The 19,805-nt window shown below is 42.3% G+C and overlaps 1 protein-coding gene across 4 annotated transcripts in view; it reads left to right on the top strand.

Annotated features, from left to right (window-relative positions):
- Positions 1 to 9,133, top strand: part of HPS5 (Hermansky-Pudlak syndrome 5) — a 35,544-nt gene extending 26,411 nt beyond the window's left edge. For all 4 annotated transcript variants that reach the window (XM_005883330.2, XM_005883327.2, XM_005883329.2 and 1 more), the window contains 7 exons: positions 984 to 1,104; positions 1,310 to 1,465; positions 1,951 to 2,070; positions 3,556 to 3,669; positions 5,131 to 5,237; positions 6,474 to 6,744; positions 8,230 to 9,133. In XM_005883330.2, the coding sequence (XP_005883392.1) occupies positions 984 to 1,104; positions 1,310 to 1,465; positions 1,951 to 2,070; positions 3,556 to 3,669; positions 5,131 to 5,237; positions 6,474 to 6,744; positions 8,230 to 8,290 (950 nt within the window). In that variant the 3' untranslated portion in view covers positions 8,291 to 9,133. The remainder of the gene's footprint in view (positions 1 to 983; positions 1,105 to 1,309; positions 1,466 to 1,950; positions 2,071 to 3,555; positions 3,670 to 5,130; positions 5,238 to 6,473; positions 6,745 to 8,229) is intronic.
- Positions 9,134 to 19,805: the final 10,672 nt, after the last annotated feature.

Raw genomic sequence — 19,805 nt, 5'->3', positions numbered from 1 at the left:
GGCTTACGTTTGGCTTAGCTTCCACCCAAACTAAAGCTTACCCTTACTTCCCAAGCTTTAAATGATGGCCTCCTTTCTGAATTACCTTAAGTACTTATTGCCTGATACAGTCAAATAGGAAATAATAAAACTGAGAAGAAATGATTTTTAAAAAAATCAGAAATTGAATGTTGGTGTTTTAGAAATGGGTTGTTGAACAGGCTCCACCCTTGCAATGATGTTGTAATTATTGAAAACAGCCTTTTAACTACAAGTGGTTTTTAATTAGATCATAATTCACTTTATTTACCATACATGGCTTTAAATGAATTGGCTATTCCCAAAAGTCAAGTCTTTGTTCAGAGAAAGAAGTTTTCCTATACATGTTTAAGAAAAAAATAGGTCAGTCCAGCCGGTGTGGCTCTCAGCAGTTGAGCATCAACCCAGGAACCAAGAGGTCATTGATTCGATTCTCAGGCGGGGCACATGCCTGAGTTTCAGGCTCCATCCCCAGTAGGGGGCATACAGGAGGCAGCCAATGATGATGTTTCTCTCTGTCCCTCTCCCTTCTTTTCTCTAAAAATCAATAAAAACATATTTAAAAAATAGGTCAAAAATTTTAAATTAATTTAATTAAATTGGAATAACTTATTTTGTTTCAAAAGATGGCAGAGGGGCACTGGTTATAGAAAAACAGGAATTTGGCATTGATAGTATACATATATACTGTATATCTCTTTTTCAAGGGTAATAGAGACATATATTGGTGATCTCTTACTTTTTCTTGTTTAAAACTTGTAATATGCTTGGCCTCCCAATTTGGTTTTAAGGTTCTTAAAAGCAGAGGTCGTATCTTGTTCTTGTTTGTCTCTCCTGCAGTGCTCAATGAGCATAGGGCCTTGCACAGGGTAGGTGCATGAGTCATGGTTGTTGAACCAATGTGTTCATGAATTAAATATTTACAGTTATGAGATGAAGGGAAAAGGGTATGTTTTATCTTTCAGAAATGGCAAGTTCCAGTCCTACATATATGGAGATGGAAGAAGGAGATCTACCAACAAAATTAAAATTAGTGGATGACTCGGTCCCTTTTGACAGTCCTTTGTTGATTGCTTATGCTACCCAGTAAGTTGTTGTGTATGTTGTTTATATGAACTAAATCACATGCATTTTTTTTTTTTTTTTGGTCTTAGTCTGTAAAGTTTTATTCAGTTGCATGTTGGTCAGCTTCTTGTTGGTATATTTATTTCTAATAAGTACTTAGATAATGTAACCAAGCTATATCATCTCACTGGAGTTGGAGACTAATATGTTTTGTTTTTAAATGCAGATTGTATGAGAAATTCGGGGAATCTGCCCTTCGATCCTTGATCAAGTTTTACCCATCAATTTTGCCTTCGGATGTCATGCAACTTTGTCATCATCATCCTGCTCAGTTTTTGGCCTATTTAGACAGTCTAGTGAAATCAAGGCCTGAAGATCACCGGTAAGAAGGCGAGAATTACTAGTATTTGTAGACTTTTCTTTCTTCGGATAGGGTATTATCTCTCTTGTATAAGCAGTTGTAGCATTTTTACTGTCAGCTGCCATAGAATTGAGGCATCTACAATGGAAGAGAAGGATTTGGGCAGTTGAAATTAGACTGAGGTCTCATTTTCTATCTCCACACAACCCCTGTTATTGAGACTGGCTATTCTTCCCACCCTGCACCACCACCCCTCTTCTTCCTTCGATTGATTGATATTTGCCATACTGACTTTTATTTCTCTTTTTATTTTTGGCTGTTTGGTATTTTCCTTATTATCTTGGGGCTCACCTCTTCATTTCTAATAGCAGACTTTCACCAGCTTTTCTAGACATTTTGTAGCAGAAGTTATTTTCAAGTTATTTTATTCACTATATGATTCCTCAGTAATATTTTCACATCCCCACAATTTATGTTTCCTTTCTCCCCTATTTTCTGTCTCTTAGGCAGTCCTTCCTTGAGTCCCTTCTACAACCAGAGTCTTTAAGATTGGATTGGCTGCTGTTAGCAGTGTCCCATGATGCTCCCCCAAGCACAAGCACTATGGATGATGAAGGAAATCCCAGGTATAGAAATCCTCTTTTTAAGCTCTGATGTTCCTTTGGAATGGAGCTGGTTTATTCACATATAGCATTCTGGGCTTACTTTAGGAACAGCTCTGGAAGAGACTGAGCCAAGTTATGGTAGTAACGAGATTGAGTGCACTTCCTAGTGGTTCTGAACATTTTTTAGTTATAGATCCTATTAAGAACCTGATTTCTCCTAGAAAAATGCATATCCATGCAAAATTTTGCACAGAAAACAAAACTGACCCTTTTAAGCTCTTTCATGGACCCACATTAAGAGCTCTTGATAACCAAACCTGTGTTAGAAGTGTTACATGCACCTCTCATAGACACCAGAGAGGTGTTATCGGTAAGCCCCCTAAAGGAAGAGGGCTGTCCCCACCTTGATTCTTGTCATGCTCATAAGAATGAATTCTAACGAGTGACTCCCAGATAATTGTGTTGTGTTAAAGTGAATTTATTAAGAAAGTAATTTAAAAGTAAGGCATGCAAATTTATTAAAGGAACAAGGCAAGCAAATTTATCATTCTGCATACCGCACGGATGGGCTCTCTTGGCTAATCCCAGGAGTTAGTGGGGTGGGGATTGGGGGCAGGGGGAGGGTTTGCCTTATATACTTTTTTGTTTATAGATTTTAAAACTCCTCTGCCAAATATCTTGGCTAATTTTTAAGGTCCCCTTTTTACTTTGTTTTGGCTTGCCCAGAATTTGTGAGAAGCACCTGGTAATTTTATCTTGCCAAGCCCCGAGACTACTGGCTTTTCTGTTTAGGGAATGGGATGAGATAAGACTGCATTCTTCCTTCTTCTTTCCCCTTCCTCATTTCTCTATGCTGTCTTTGGAGACACATTAACCATTTGCTCTCAAATGTCCTTAGCTGGGGAAGATAAGGGCTTGTTATTTACAAGCTAGCTGCAAGCTGTCCAAACTGCTTGGCCTTATTTTAATTTTCTTGTCTCAGTTTCCCTATTCCTCCTGCCCTGTAATTTTTGTAGTTTTTTGCTATCCTGTAACAGAAGGGAAAAAAATTGTGCATATGTGTTTGTGTGTATTTTCTCCCCAGAAATTTCTAGACATACCTGATTTAGGATTTAAAAAAATAGAATTCATAAAAAATACACACTGATACTTATAATGTATCACAAATGATTCTTGTATTTTCCTGCAGAGAAGCTTTAAAAGCCCCCAAATACCTATCCTATATGCCTAAACTAAAGGTCTGGAAGGATATACAGTGGCTGAGTGGATGAAAGTATAGGCTTCTTTCTTTTGTTTTTGATTACCTAAAAATGTCTAATTTTAAATAATAAGTAGGTATTTGTGATAGGAAAAATGTTTTTAATTTTTCAAAATCCAAGTAAAAATGTTTGAAAAATATAATAATGGAACAAATATAATTAAATTCTGCTCTTACCTATTAGATGACTAATAAGCATTTTGTAGAATTTATTTCCTATCTAATTTAGGGAGTTTTTCATTTCACAGGCCTCATTCACACTTGTTTTCCTGGGGTTACAGTCAGCTGATCCTTCATCTAATTAAACTACCTGCAGATTTTACAACCAAAGAGAAAATGACTGACATCTGCAGGTCTCGTGGGTAAGAGAATTTTCTTAGAAGCTGAAGTTAAGATTAGAATCATTTCAGTTAATAACTTTGTAGTAGTTAAGGGCCTCAATTGATATACTTTATCGTTTGCGAATACTCTTTGCTACAGGAAAGTATCTTAAGTAATAGTTAAGTACACAAACTTTTCCTTTTAATTTTTGTGCATATTTTTTTCATATTTGTGCATATTTGTGGTGGGTGGGGCCACAACATTAGTAACAAAGAAACAGAATTTCCAGAGGATGAGGCCCAGAAATCAGGATTTTAAAAAGATTCCCAGGTGATTCTAATGTGCAGCCAAGGTTGAGAACCACTGGCTTAGTTACTAACCCCAGGCATACAGATGGTATTTAATTAAGCTCTAGACTGTGATTTGAATTATAATTGCTATAGGGTTGTCCAAATTGGGAGGGATCAGAATGTTCTCAGGAGAATTGCTAGTGAAGGACTCAGGGAGGAGATGAAACTTTGGAGGTAAGCCCTGAAGGCTGGATAGGATTTGTATTTAAAAGGAGCCAGGAGGAGGGCTGGTGAGGCTTAAGAAACAAGAATAAGGGCAGGAAAACCTGACATTACTTTTTATTCATACCACATATTAGTCAGTTACTGATTGCCTAGCCATGTTATCATATGGCTCCCCCTGGATTATAATCTTTTGAAGATAGGGACCTGTTTCTTCCTTTTCCCTTATAATGGCAGGTTCTTGATACATGTGTATTTATTGATAATGACGGATGAAACTTGCCAGGTGGTGGGTGATGATATCATGGAGGACCTTGAAAGTTGGTCAGAAGAATTTAGTCATCAGTAGAGACCTTTTAGACTTTTGCGTATGACATAAAAATGGAACTTTCTGGAAATCATTTTTGGTGTCATACATGAGAAAGGTTGGAGACAGGCCAGCTTAAAAACTATGGCAGTAATTCATTCTTAACTGAATTGGTGATTAGTAAGGCAGCAAAAGGACCACATCCAAGGGACATTTAGAAGGAAAATGCAGTGGGATTTATAATACTGGATATAGCAAATGAAGGGGGAGAAGAGTCAAGGAGAACTTTCACATTTGGAGAAAATATGCTAATTTGTTTTGAATCTTTACATTTATAAAGTATGTATATATATAAAGTAATAATTGGTGCTTGGCCTTGAATGTCAGTATTTACCACTAGCTTTTATTCTTTTTTCTTATATACTCCAGATCAGGGCTGTCAAAACTTTATGGTAATGGAAATATTCTGCACTGTCCAATATGATAGCCATTAGCTACATGTGACCATTGAGTACTTGAAATATGGATTGGTCAGCTGAAGAACTGACTTTTAAATTTTATTTACTTTTACTTAATTTAAATTTAAATAGCCACACTCACCTAGTATCTTTTGTAATGGACTGTGCAACTCCAGATAAATTCACTGCCTTTTATTCCTTTCTTCAACTTTGGTTTCTTTAAAGTTTCTGGCCTGGATATCTTACTCTCTGTTTGGAGCTGGAGAGAAGAAGAGAGGCCTTCACCAACATAGTATATTTGAATGATATGAGCCTGATGGATGGGGACAGTGGTATGTAAATCCCATTTGTTTACTTTTGGTTGTATTTTAGAAGTCACTTCAGACCTTCAATAAAGAAATTTGGTGGACATTTCAGTGATCATGTATATAATTCTAGCTAGCTGTCAAATTTGTAGTTTGTTTTTTAAAATTCTGTATCACTTGGTAATTATCTATACTAATAAAAGGATAATATGCTAATTAGACCGGGTTGACCGGACATTTTCCGGATGTCCGACTTCCTTCCGGACAAAGTCATGGTGGCAGGGGCCGAGGTGGAGGCGGTTAGGGGTGATCAGGCCGTCAGGGGAGCAAGCAGTTAGGGGCGCTCTGGCTGGCGGGGGAGCAAGCAGTTAGGGGTGAGATCAGGCCAGCGAGGGGGAGCAAGCAGTTATGGGGGCAATCAGTCCAGCAGGGGAGAGCAGTTAGGGGGTGATCAGGCCAGCAGGGGAGAGCAGTTAGGGGGTGATCAGGCCAGCAGGGGAGAGCAGTTAGGGGGTGATCAGGCCAGCAGGGGAGAGCAGTTAGGGGGTGATCAGGCCAGCAGGGGAGAGCAGTTAGGGGGTGATCAGGCCAGCAGGGGAGAGCAGTTAGGGGGTGATCAGGCCAGCAGGGGAGAGCAGTTAGGTGATCAGGCCAGCAGGAGAGGGCAGTTGGGTGCAATCAGGCCGGCAGGGGAGTGGTTAGGGGGCGATCAGGTCTGCAGGCAGAGGTGGTTAGGGGCGATCAGGCAGGCAGGCAGGTGAGCAGTTAGGAGCCAGTGGTCCTGGATTGTGAGAGGGATGTCTGACTGCCGGTTTAGGGCTGGTCCCACAAGGGGTCCCAGATTGGAGAGGGTGCAGAGGCCGGACTGAGGGACCCCCCCCCAACCCCCCACCCCGGTGCACGAATTCCGTGCACCGGGCCTCTAGTAAATATATAAGGATAGTGCATTTATGTGTTTGTCTAAGATCTGTCTCCTTTGCTGTAAGTCCCAGAAGAGTTCTTCATTGCACATTCAGTGCCCAGCATAGAATATGCCCTGGGTAATTAATGAGTCAATGAAAGAATATTGAAGTTAATTTTGTGACTTTTCCTTGTCACGAACTATTTATTCAGCAGATGTTCAGAAAACATCTTTGTGTTAGGGTGATGAGATTATGTTGCAACTAAATGTTTTCATAAACTGTTTTGACTGTCTCCTATGTGCAGGCAGAGTACAAAGAGCAGTCAGAGCCAATATTTCTATGTTTTTGTGTGTTTGTGTAGGTTGGATCCCAGAAACCATGGAGGAGTGGAAACTTCTCCTACATCTTGTTCAGAACAAAAACACAAAGCCAGACCCCCAGAATTCACCAAATGGGAGCTTCAGTGATGGGCCTTCCCCTGTTAACCTGGAGAATGTAGCACTGCTATTAGCTAAGGCCATGGGTCCAGATCGGGCCTGGTCACTGCTACAGGAATGTGGTTTGACACTTGAACTGTCAGAGAGGTTTACCAGAACCTGCGATATCCTAAGGATTGCTGAGAAAAGACAGAGGTAATACCTGTCTGTCATGCCCTCTCCATAGGTGCTTCGGGAATGTGGAAACCCAAGATTTTCAGAGGGGGGATGGGACTAGAGAGATCATCCAGTCCCAACCCCTAACAACAGATGAGGGGACTCAGACTCACCGGTTGATTAAGGTGATTAAGGGAAGAGGCTAAAGTAATACTTTGTTCACAATCATGACCAAGGCAGTTTGGATTAATGTGAATAAATATCAAAATCTGATGTGTACTCAGTTCTTTAAGAATATTATTGGGGAATAAACAGGGGTACATAAAAGCCATCAGGACTTTGAAGTTCAAAAAAAAAAAAAAAAAAAAAAAAAAAAGAATATTATTGGTATCAAATACCTAATTGTCTTAGGTTTTTTGTTTGTTTTTTTAGTTGTGGTCAAGTACAGATAACAAAATTAACCATGTTAACCATTTTTTAGTGTTTGGTTCAGTAATGTTATGTGTATCCATATCGTTGTGCAGCTCAATTCCAGAGCTTTTTCATCTTGCAAAGCTCTCTACCCATTAAAAAATAACTTCTCATTTTCCCCTCCACCCAGCCCCTGGCAACTGCCATTCTACTTTCTGTGTCTGTGATTTTGACTATTCTAAGTACCTAATTTAAATGGAATTATGCAGTATTTGTCTTTTTGTAACTGGCATATTTCACTTAGTGTAATGTCCTCAAGGTTCATCCATATTGTAGCAAGTGTCAGAATTCCCTTCCTTTTGTAAGGCTAAATAATATTCTATAATATGTGCATACCACATTTTGTTTATGCACTCATTTGTCAATGGACATTTGGGTTGCTTCTACCTCTTGTCTATGTGAGTAATGCTGCTATAAACATGCTTGTATAAAATGTCTCTCTGAGACTGCTTTCAATTTTTTGGGGTATGCCCAGAAGTGGAATTGCTGGATCATATGGTAATTTAATTTTTTGAGGAACTGCTATAACTGTTTTCCATAGAGGCTCACCATTTTACATTCTTGTTCACAATGCACAAGGGTTCCAATTTCTCTACATTCTTTTCAGTACTAGTTATTTTCTGTTTTTTTGTTTGTTTGTTTTTTTGGTGTGCGTGTTTAATAATAGTTGTCCTATGGTGGTATCTTATTGTGGTTCTTATTTGCATTACTCTAATAATTAGTGAAGTTGAGCATCTTTTTAATGTGCTTGTTGCCATTTGTATGTCATCTTGGAAAAGTACCTATTCAAGTGTTTTGCTCATTTTCAGTTGCACTATTTGTTTTTTTGTTGTATGAGTTTGTATACATTTTGTATATTAATCTCTAAAGATATATGATTTGCAAATGTATTCTATTCTGTAGGACAGGATGCCTTTTCACTCTGTTGATTGTGTCTTTCGATGCTTAGAGTCAGACAGCTTTTGAATCCTCTATTTGTAGTTTTTAAAGTTTCTTTGTAAAGAATGCACAATGAGAACTAAATTTATTTGTTTCTTTTCTTTGTGATTTCAGAGCCTTGATACAAAGTATGCTTGAAAAATGTGATCGGTTTCTCTGGTCTCAACAGGCCTAGTGGAAGAAGATTCAATAGGATGTCATAACATTTTAAGGAAAATGGAATCATGCTCCTGAATCTTCCGAATGTGTTTGTTATTGAAGGAAAGGCACCACTTGAAAACCCTGCTGCCTTATTGGGAGTACTTTGGCCAGTGTCTGTAACCTCTATATTTATGGCTTATCTGTGACCTCAGTGATTCTCAACCAAAGTTGAATCTTGAAAGGAATTGGTCCTTGTTTGCTGATATGAAGAGTTCTGTAATCAGAATGTGAATGCTCACAGCTATGCAGTCCTTAGTAGTATTCTGAACAACAGTGTTATTTATTTCTTGCTTGTGGATTGTAGGAGCAGAAGTTTCTCATTGTGATCACACGAAGACAGATCATTTAATTGACAGGAGTTGAATTCTTTTTATTCTTGTCTAGGGCAGTTGAGAAATTACTGAAATATGACCTGGTGTAATGGAATTAATACAAAAAAGAAGTGAAACACTGAAGACTCAAATTCGATATGTAAGTGAAATGGCCCCATATTTAATTTGAACTAATTTAAAATACATTTTTTTTTAGTATTTGACATTTTATAATCTGAATTTGACATTTTATACAACTGATTAATTCATTACTGATGTTTTAACTTGAATTTTTCCTAAACAGAGTAGTTCAAAGAAATCATGCACTTTTAGAAATTATTTTTTTAAAGTCACAATAAAGAAAGGCTAAAACTAATGAAGACTGAAGCAAGTGCTTGTATTATTTAAGCCAAGTACTAGATTGCGATTTGTCAGACTTCTATAGATATAGCATGTTATATTAATAATAAATGTAAAATCTGATTAAAGTTTTCATTTGAATAGAATATAGACATGACGTTTATTGTGAGCAATTTGTAGGAAGGTATGGGTTAGACTCAGTGTGGAGTAAGCAAAGTGTTGGGTACTTGAACGATTCACTTTTTTTTTTTCATTTATAACACAGCCAGAGATCTGTAGACAAAATTACTGTCATACTTTCACATGACATTTAGGTATGATGTAACCTGATGGGTTAAAGAGATTGTCAGAGAAAAAGTTCACAAAGCTTCTTAGAATTTTGAGAAACCTCACGATTCTGGGCAACAGTGTGTGGTGGCAGTAAGGGTGTGGGGTGGTAATGGTGGTGGGGTATGTGTGTGTGTGGTATTTCCCCATACTAAGTTCTCCACTAGCTTGGTGTCCTACAATTCAAATCAATTCTTACACTATCTACATGGAGATAGCATCAGATTCTGTTGGTTAAGGGATGTTAAATAAAAACCTTTGTAGCCAAGAGCTGTTCTGAAAGAAAGGGCTTGTTGAGCCCTGTGCTAGTCGGAAAAAGGACCCAGTCCTGGGACATATAGTCGATACCACCAGCAGCAGGGCAGGATGTAGAAGATGAATATTTGTCCGCAGTCTTGGAGCTGATGGAGCTTTTTATTTTTTTTTTAATCCTCACCAGATGAGTGAAGATATATATTTTTTTAGAGAGAGTGGAAGGGAGGGGACTAGAGAGAGAAACATCGACCTGAGAGAGACACATCAATTGTTTGCCTCTCGCTCTCACCCTGACCGGGGCAGGGATTGAACCTGCATCCGAGGTATGTGCCTTTGACTGGGAATGGAACTGAGACTCTGGGCCGAGGGCCAGCGCTCTAACCACTTAGCAACCGGGCCTAATGGAGCTTTCTAAAAATGGTTTGGGGAGGGAAGACGCAAGTTGTTTTGAAAGAATTTATATTGGCTGTAGAAAACAGAGTTGGGAAAAGGTGAAGTGGGGGAAGTTCTAGGTTAGGTGCATAGTCCTTAAGGAAGAATTGTTTACTACTTCTGGGTTGGTTGTGGACAAAAGTCCAGAAAGTTTGTGCCTGGGTAAGCAGGATGCAGTGGTGTCTGGAAATCTGCTATTATTTTTAGATAGCTGCTAGGAAGTTGATTCAAAGTTTCAATATGCATTCAGGAATGTGAATAGTCTTTGGTTCATCTCCAATTATAGCTGTTAACTGAATAACTCCAGTTGTCTCTTTCTCCCCCGTCTCTGGCCACCTGTAATTTAATTTAGGTATTTCAGAATTTTTCTCTGGTCAGAGCTCAGTTTCCCAAGACTGCCCTCCACTTCAGACCCAGTCCCAAGTCCAGGTTGTTTACTGTGCTTCTGACTGGCTACAAGTCAGAGGCTCCCACAGTTCTCTCCTCGTGTTTGATTAATTTGCTACAGTGGCTCACAGAGCTCAGAGAAACATTTACTTACTAGATCACCAGTTTATTATGAGAGAATATAACTGAGTAACAGTCACATGGAGTTGTTGCATAGGACAAGGTGTAAGAAAAGGGCAAGGAGCTTCCGTGCCCTCTCTGAGCTCCTCTCTCCCTGAATCTCCACATGTTCACCAAACCAGACGCTTTGGAACCCAGTCCTTTTGGGTTTTTATGAAGACTGAATTGCATAGGCGCAATTGATTAAATCATTGGTCATTGGCGATAGAAATTCCGTCTCTAGCCCCTCTCCCCTCCCTGAAGGTGGGGTGTGTGTGGGGGGTGAGGCTGAAAGTTGCAACACTCTAATCAGGTGGCTGGTCCCACTGGCAACCAGCCCCCAATATTAGGTGCAGTCTACAGTCACCTCATTAATACAAAAACGACCTCTCCCTCAACTCATCACTTGGAAAATTTCTAGGGTTTTAGGAGGTCAGTTTCAGAAACTGGAACCAAGACCAAATATATGCATATTTCTCCTTATAACTCACAATATCACACCCACTAGCATCAGCTGGATTTGGGCTGTATGGATTACATTGAATATGAGTCTACTAAGGTAGAGTCAGAGATCGCCCTTCACTGTCAGCTTTTGTCATTACAACGTGACTGTCCAAAAGACAACCCAGAGGAAATCTCGCAAGAAGGAGACAGCCTGACCTGGCACGATTGTGCAGTCATTTCCCAACATATATTTCTAGAGCATATTACAGCAATCCTCATTTACCAGAAGGGGACAGAGGGAAATTTCTAGCATTAAAAAAAAAAAAAAATCTCACATCATCAGAATTCATTTTCCAAGGCAAACTAAAAGCAAAAAACCCCTTTAGTTGAATATTTAAATTTGAACAGTCAATCTGGATATTAGGCAATGTTTTCAAATGCAACTTGTATCTGTGACTTGCTGAAATTTCTAGGCAGGCTGTGATTCATGGTTGCCTCACTTTTACTTTTGTTTATACACTGGACCGCAGTTTAGGAGGGCTGCAGGATAGCATAGTGGTGAGAGTCTGAGTTCTGAGACTCTGGCTTTGAATGTCCTGTCTTTTTCTATCTAACCTTTGGGAAGTTATTTATGTTCCTCTAAGTTTCAGTTTCCTCATCTTTAAAATGGGGCTAATATTAGCACCCACTAATGAAATAATAAGTATGAAGCACATAGTACAGTACCAGGCACATAGAAAGTTAAGGTCAGAGATACCTAGTAGTGACCATTAAATGAGACTAAACTGGACTGCATAGTGACATGCTATATGGGTGAGAAATGTTAGCTGTTGTTTGAAAGGTTTAGACTATCATCATTTCACTCAGTGGTGATCAGACCCATGTAAATTATTTTACACAATTCAGAGAAAGTGGGAAGACCAAAATTGAAGTTCATACCTTCCTTGCACGTATTAAATTTGTCACTGCCCTGGTCATGGTTCAAAACCTGTAGTCACCTTGCTACTTCCCCCTTCTCAGCCCTCCCTGCTGTTAAAGAGAAAACCAAAGACCAGGTCACAGAGACTGAGCAAATATGCCACACCAAGGCCCAGCAGAGCTGCAGAGTGGTAACTGAGAGTGATACTAATGCCTGATTTTTTTAAAAAAAAATATTTTTTTATTGATTTTTTACAGAGAGGAAGGGAGAGGGATAGAGAGTTAGAAACATCGATGAGAGAGAAACATCGATCAGCTGCCTCCTGCACACTCCCTAATGGGGATGTGCCCGCAACCAAGGTACATGCCCTTGACCAGAAGCAAACCTGGGACCCTTCAGTCTTCAGGCCGATGCTCTATCCATTGAGCCAAACCGGTTAGGGCTATTGCCTGATTTTTTATCATATCTCTTAATTAAGCTGAGTATCTGATCAAAAGGGAATTGTTAAAGAGAAAGCAGCAGGCTCAAAAAGGCGCATGCTGCCAAATCTAGATTTTAATACTTGATCCAATTGTACTTTCAGCCTCTCCTGGAAACATAATCTTAATCAACTAGTTTGGAATTTTCTGGTTAACACCAAGGAGATAATCTGCGCTGTGGGCCCTCTCCACCTCCCATAGAAATAAGAGGCAATCTGCATGATGAAAACCCTTCCTGATCTCTTCCCCTAAAAAAGATGTCCTGGCCCACAGACTCAGTTGATTTTTTTCTTCTAACATTGCCAATTACTAGGTAAATCCTCTCAATTCTATGTGGTGATATTTTTCCATTGTCTTGCCACCACCCACATTCCCATTACCTCTTGCCTAGACAGCTGCAGCAGTCTCCTAAGAACCTTCTTCACTTCTAAACACTGCCTTCCCACCACCACCTCTCAGTCTCAGCACATGGAAATGTAAGCAACCTTAGGGACCATCCAGTCAGCTGATTGACAAACCTGCTACATCAGAATCACCAAGCAGCTTGATAAAAAGGGATAGTGCCCAGACCTGGAACCTGTAGGTCTGGGGACTAATTTAATCTGCCTCAACTGCTTCCCACCTCACATTGCTCCTGGATTTAGATGTAGAGTTATCCTTCTTGGTAGATAAACCAGGGCCCCCCGAGCAGGAGTGCTTGTCTTGGTGTCAGGAAGTGAACAGGAGATCTACTGTCAGAATCCTTGTCCACTCGAGGCACAGCCTTGATCAGAAGCTCTCGGTGGCTCCCCTCTGCTTTCAGAGTGAGGCTAGAGCCACAACCAGCTTTCCCCACCCATCATGTAGAAGAAATCTGGATTCAGGAACTTCGTGAATAACAACACAGACTTACAACACAGAGCTGCTGGGCTGAGATGAGGAGCCTGGGGTTTCCGGACAACTCTGGTCTGTGGATCAAATACAGAACACAAGGGAGGCCGGGAAAATCCCCACTTGGTGGTTCTTCCAGAGGCTGAGACAAATACTAACGGGCACAGCTCTGTCCTCAATATGGAGGTTTTCCCAGATTGTGGCTCCCGTCTTGCCCATTCCAGATGGATGATTCTGACTCAATCTGAGTTCAGTTACTGTATTCCCCTGGTGATCGAGGCATATTTACACCTGATGTTTGGAGGCAAAGCCTGGCTCTGGTGACACAGTCTCAGTGCTCTCAGCCCCCTGGCTGTGGAGCTTTTCCCAGTGAACTGCCTGTTTCACGGCCTGAGGCCTGTGCGGCATGCAGAGCCCCAGCTTAGCGGAGCCCTGAGCTTGGCTTAATGCCCTGCTTTCACCATTTTGGAATTTTTTTATAAATTAATTTTTTTTTAATAAATATATTTTATTGAATTTTTACAGAGAGGAAGGGAGAGGGATAGAGAGTTAGAAACATCAATGAGAGAGAAACATTGATCAGCTGCCTCCTGCACACCCCCCACTGGGGATGTGCCTGCAGCCAAGGTACGTGCCCTTGTCCGGAATCGAACCTGGGACCCTTCAGTCCGCAGGCCGACGCTCTATCCACTGAGCCAAACTGGTCAGGGCACCATTTTGGAGTTTTTAAGAATTTGTGAACAAAGTTCCCACGTTTTTGCTTTGCACGGTTGCCCACACGCTCTGCAAGTGGTCCTGGCTGCCACAGGGGACCTGAGGGAGGTGGAGCCTGAGATGTTGCATTTCTGATGGGACCCGGGTGGTGCTGAAGCTTCTGGTCCCTGACCCCCTCTCAGCAGCAGGGTTCAGTCAGTCTGGTAGAGCAGGAACCTGGCAGGAATCAGAGACAGTGCAGAGCCCAGGCCCCTGGCAGGGGATCACTCACCACAAACTGTTATGTAAAACATAAATTTCTGTATTTCTTAAGCTTCTGTATTTTTCCCCAGCAACTTAGTCTTAATTAACTAAAGGCAATGACGTTGAGCAGTTACACAGCTTGTTCTGTTCTCAGTTTATTTAGACTTGCATAATTTTGGAGAAATGGCTTTCTGTGAAGTGTGCCTAGGAACTGGGCTCCACTGGGTCAGACACCAGCTCCGGTTCTCTGGTTCCCTCCTCCCAGGCTCGTGGGTGCTGATTGGCATGGCCTTCACGCCCTGGGATTGGAGATGGAGTTTGGAATTAGAGGAGACGACACTATTCGGACTTTCAGCCCAGACCAGGCAGTGCAGCCCGGTCTCCACACACAGTTCAGCTTTGAAGTTTGTGGCCAACCCCTAGCTAACAAAAACTTGCTGGTCATTAGTATCAGAACTTATTGCCCTAACCAGTTTGCCTGCGGACTGAAGGGTCCCAGGTTCGATTCCAGTCAAGGGCATGTACCTTGGTTGCGAGCACATCCCCAGTAGGAGGTGTGCAGGAGGCAGCTGATTGATGCTTCTAACTCTCTATCGCTCTCCCTTCCTGTCTGTAAAAAAAATCAATAAAATATATTAAAATTAAAAGAACTTATCTTCATTGGCAACCTTGTGGTTCATATTGTCCTTGAATCCCCTCATCATTATGGCCATCATTTTACTCCAGTTTCTAGGAAACTACTTTTTTTGGTAAGATAACAAAAACAAGTTATTTTAAGCATAATATTACATGGTGTGTAGCAGGTATAACTTTGCTGCCAGGAATGCCACCATGTCCCTAACCCTGTCCTAGCCCCATAGCATTTCCTATGCCTCACCTGGCACTGGGCTCCAGGTCAGGGTCCTCTGAGGTGGCTCTGTCTGTGTGGGGTCACAGGGTTCATGGCTGGTTCATTTCACAAGTCCATGGTATTTACATTTCTCTGTCCTTCCCAGTTGCACCTACCTCCCTCCCCTCTTGGCTGACCAGTGCAATTTCCTCTTCTTGCTTTTATTCTCAGCCTGAGATTCCATCAGTCCCTTCATTCCTGAGAGGATGTACCATGTCCACACCTTGGGGAGGCGTGTGCTATTCCGCAGGCTTTAGAAAGGCAGAGGGTGTGTGTATCAGACAAGGCTATGCACCCCTTCAGACGCTCTGCCCCTGGGCGTTTCCAGCCACTGCTACAGCGGGGAGTTCCACGCGGCTTTGATCCTTCTCATGCAGGGCAGCCTGACAGCACCTGGCTTTGAGGCTGCTCCATGACTTTGTACATCCCGCCCCAGGAAAACTCACTGGGCACTCACACGTGCACAGCAGTGAAATGTAAGCAAGTGAACATTCGAGGGCCCGCCCCTGACAATGGCGATGGAAGCCGGTTGATAGGTGCTTGTATTTCACTCCCGGGGATCGTGCTGGGTCACTTTCTACTCTGTCCCTCGGAAGTTCCTGGTGGGATGAGCTCCAGCTCTGAAGCTTTACTCGTGTCTGACTCTATAATACGTCCTCATGTTGGCCTTGCTCTGGCCCTGGGTGGCTCCCCAGACTGTCACTACAGCAAATGAAGCAAGGCAGTGGCCCACACTTAAGAAATTCACTGGTCTAGCCATGAAAAGCTGCCTCTGAGAGGAGAGGGTGAAGAAGATTTCACAGGTGTGAGTGAAGGGCTGTGGGAACCAGAAACTGCCCCAGGATGTGGTGCGTGGGCTACCGGGAAGCTGTTCCAGGAGCAGAATTGTTATGTGAATATGAATTCAAAGACAGTGGGAGTGAAGATGTGACAAATTAATAAGAGAGAATGAAAGCAACTTCTGCAGATGTCATCAGGGTAGGAGCTGGCATTGCAGAGGCCAAGATATCACTTGCCGGACTACTGGGATTAGGCTCGCAGAGACGACTGGAGAGGGGCCACTGAGGGACCAGGCTTGGAGGCAGAGCAAGGGTCAGGACACAGAGAGGCCTGGGAAGAGCAAAAAAAATAACCGGAGAGGCCTCAGAATGACCTGGGTGAGAATGGTGGGAGGCATCAACACTGAGTCTGTGTTGCTGGGGGAGCCCTCGTGGAAGGCCTTGCACTTGGAGACCCCTTTTTCAGTCAGGAGAGAGAAAGCAGCCAGGAACCTGAGGAAGGAGGGTTAACGTCAAGATATACTAACTAGTAACTGGAGATTGACTTCTAAGGGATAACAAACACAGTGTGTGCACACTAGATGGCAGAAAAAGCTTGCTGGGTACCACTAGCCAAAGTTGACAAACTATAGAGGGTTCTGGACTGAGCTACTCTGATTAGGGGAAGGCTTGATGCAGGGCATCTGCCCTGTATGACACTGAGATTGTGTCCCCTAGACCAGTGGTCGGCAAACTGTGGCTTGGCAAACCGCGGCTCGCGAGCCACATGCGGCTCTTTGGCCCCTTGAGTGTGGCTCTTCCACAAAATACCAACTTCTGTGCATGGGCCACAAAGTTTCAATCGCACTATATGTGCGCGCCCGCATGTGGTATTTTGTGGAAGAGCCGCACTCAAGGGGCCAAAGAGCCACATGTGCCTCGCGAGCCACGGTTTGCCGACCATGGCCCTAGACAAACACACAGGCGCAGGCTCTGCCTTCATGTGGGTGTCCATCCCTCACCCCGTGGTACCAAATGGGCAGTCCGTATACTAAAGAATAACACGAAGTTTTCAACATTCAAACTCTTGAGCTTTTATTAGACAGATATGTCTGCCCTCTGTCAGCATCTGGGGATGTAGAACTCAATGACTCGGGGTCCCTGCCCTTAGGGGGCTATACCCTCCTGATCCTCAAAGTCAGCCAAGCTCTGCTCACCCATCCAGCATCCCCAGGAGCCAGGTTACCTGATCACTTTGGCAGCCCAGGCACCGCCAGGTCCCCTTTGGGCAGCGTCATAGTTCCCCCGGGCGTGGAAGTATTTGTCTGAGTTTTTGTAATTGGCTTCTCTCATGTCAGAGTAGGCTCTCACCATGTCTTTGGCTCCTGGGAAGGAAAATGTGAGATGGAGATAATCACATCTTGGCATAATAGAGGAATAAAACATTTCCTTCTACTGATTGTATGATTTCAGCGTTTGACTAAACCCTTGGTGATTATACTGGTTTGAGATAAATATATATATTTTTTGCATTTTAGTTTCTGGGTTAATGTTATTAGAATCACACTTGGTACAGTTTTATTCTGTTAGACCCCATTCTAATATCTGCTGCCACTTTGTGTTGGCTGTGTGATGCGTGCAAAGGATGATGGGATGTTTAGTTGTACAAGAAATCTGCCACTTTGTGTTGGCTGTGTGATGCGTGCAAAGGAGAGGCGGGGTGGTCCTGAAGGGATGTTTAGTTGTACAAGAAACCTCCACCTGGACAGATGCAGGGAACCCCCTGACAGGTGTGAGAACAAAGGTGATTCTGAGGGAGGTTCAGAAGCACAGTGCTCCCAACCTAGTCAATGGGAGACACTCATCCCTGTGGGCAAAGGGAGGACAACTCGTCCTGAGTACATCTGAACATCTGGGCACATTTGGCACCTCGGCAACTGTCAGAGTTCAATCCAGGCAATAAAAGTGCTGTGTTCCTTATGAGAGCTTTAAAAAAGGGGGATAATAGGTATAGAACAAGGGCAACTGACCCACCAGCTCTAAAGGCCAGTGTCCTCCCAATAAAATGGCCAAGTACTGCCTCTCCCAGAAGAACTGAGAAAATTCTGTATAATGTTGAGAACATTGTAGGTGTTTAATATACCATCACTTCTCTAGTCTGTAGGAAGGGGGAACAAAAAAATGAAGGAACTAAACTGAGATGAAGGTCAGAGAGTTATGGATGGAAGGAATCTGGTCAAGCTAGAATAAAAAGGCAACGATTTTTAAAAATTAGCTGAATAGAAAAAGCGCGAAATGTAATGTACAATTGAATTTATAGCTTATATAATACCTCCATGAGGTAAGTTATCTTCATTTTATGCATTTCTTTCTTTTTGGTGTTCAGAAAGATAGCTTTATTGAGAGGTGCAACATTTTTACTCGGAGTTACTCATTTAAACACATTCTTGGAGTCCAGACTTGCATAATAAGTATTTCAAAAGTGCCCAACACATTTTGTCACTTGCAGGCAGCAAACCTGGAGGGGTTTGTGCTCAGCCTTTAGTGTGCACAGCGCCAGCTGGGGTGCTCAGAAAAGGCTGGATTTCAGGCTCTGCCCAGGAATTGGAATTTACCGAGGGGTGTGTGTACCCAGGTGTCTGCATTTCACAAAGCACCCCAGAACCCAGTGATTCTCATGTCGGCTGTCCTAACATTGTAAACAGGGACAATCACAGAAAAATAACAGCAGAATAATTCTGTGAAATAACACCTTCTTGCCACTTTACCATGGGTGTATAGCTCTTGCTGGTTTCTGGCCAGGTCTCAGCCCCAGCAGAACCACCATCAGGCAATTAATTGTGGGAGAGCAGCTCTACAGAGTTGCCTTCCAAATGCACCCCATCCCCACTATTTGCCATTTGCTCAGATAAAGAACAGAATACGTGTTCACAAATCCCTCACTCTTCCACGTGCAGTCTTGTCCGGGAGGCATTCTACTGCGTTAATAGCAAGGTCTGCGGAGCTTGACGACCTGGGCTAAGTCCTGCTCTGCCTTGGGACCATGTTAGGTATCTTATTCTCTTGGTGCTTCTGTTTCTCTATTGAGTGGTGATGGTACCTACATTGCAGGATAAGGATTAATTCCTGAGGATGAAAACGTGTCCATTCATTCATGGAAATCTCCTATAGCAGTGCCTAGCAGGTGTTAAAAGCTCAGCTAATCTTGGTTGTAATTACTAAGTGGGTGGGGTGTGGGAACACACTCTGTAAGTTTGGCTCACCAGCTTCATGGCTACCTGATATATAGAAATGAGCTGTTCCTGAGTTCCCACTAGGGGGCCGTAGAGCACCATTTGTATTTAGGGAACATGACCCCTGAGTCTAGATCTCTTCCATACTTGTGATGAAAGTTGGGGCTTATACTTTATGTGGACTCAGACCTGGGGTCCCCATAGAAGGATGCAAAGTTATCCAGAAAAGCCTGGAGTTGGGGGCAAAGGACAGATGTTCTTTAAGGATACAAACTTATGTACAACTAGAATAAGCCCTAGAGGTCTAATGCACAGTATAGTGAATATAGACAACAATATTGTATGATAATCATAAAACTTGCTAAGAGACTAGATCTTAACTATTCCAACTACTAAAATGGAAGGATAATTATGTAATGTGATTGAGGTGCTAATTATCTCTACAAAGGCAATCATATTACAATATATAAATGCATCAAGAACATGTTATACACCTTAAATCTATATAATGATATATATTAAATATATTTCAATTGAAATAAAAGTCTGGGGAAGTCCTATCATAAAAATAGTAATTCTTTCCTACCCACTGTGGCCTTTGCCCAGTGGGGACGTGGCCTTTGCTCACGTAAGTCTTGGGGAAGCCAGATGCAGCCCCTACAGCCTCTGGCTCTTACCTTGACCAGCTTCCTTGAGGAAACTTAACCAT

This window comes from Myotis brandtii, unplaced genomic scaffold (assembly GCF_000412655.1).
Source record: "Myotis brandtii unplaced genomic scaffold, ASM41265v1 scaffold782, whole genome shotgun sequence".
Taxonomy (NCBI): Eukaryota; Metazoa; Chordata; class Mammalia; order Chiroptera; family Vespertilionidae; genus Myotis; species Myotis brandtii.
Note: the sequence above shows the minus strand (reverse complement) of the source record. Positions and strands in the feature narration are given on the sequence as shown.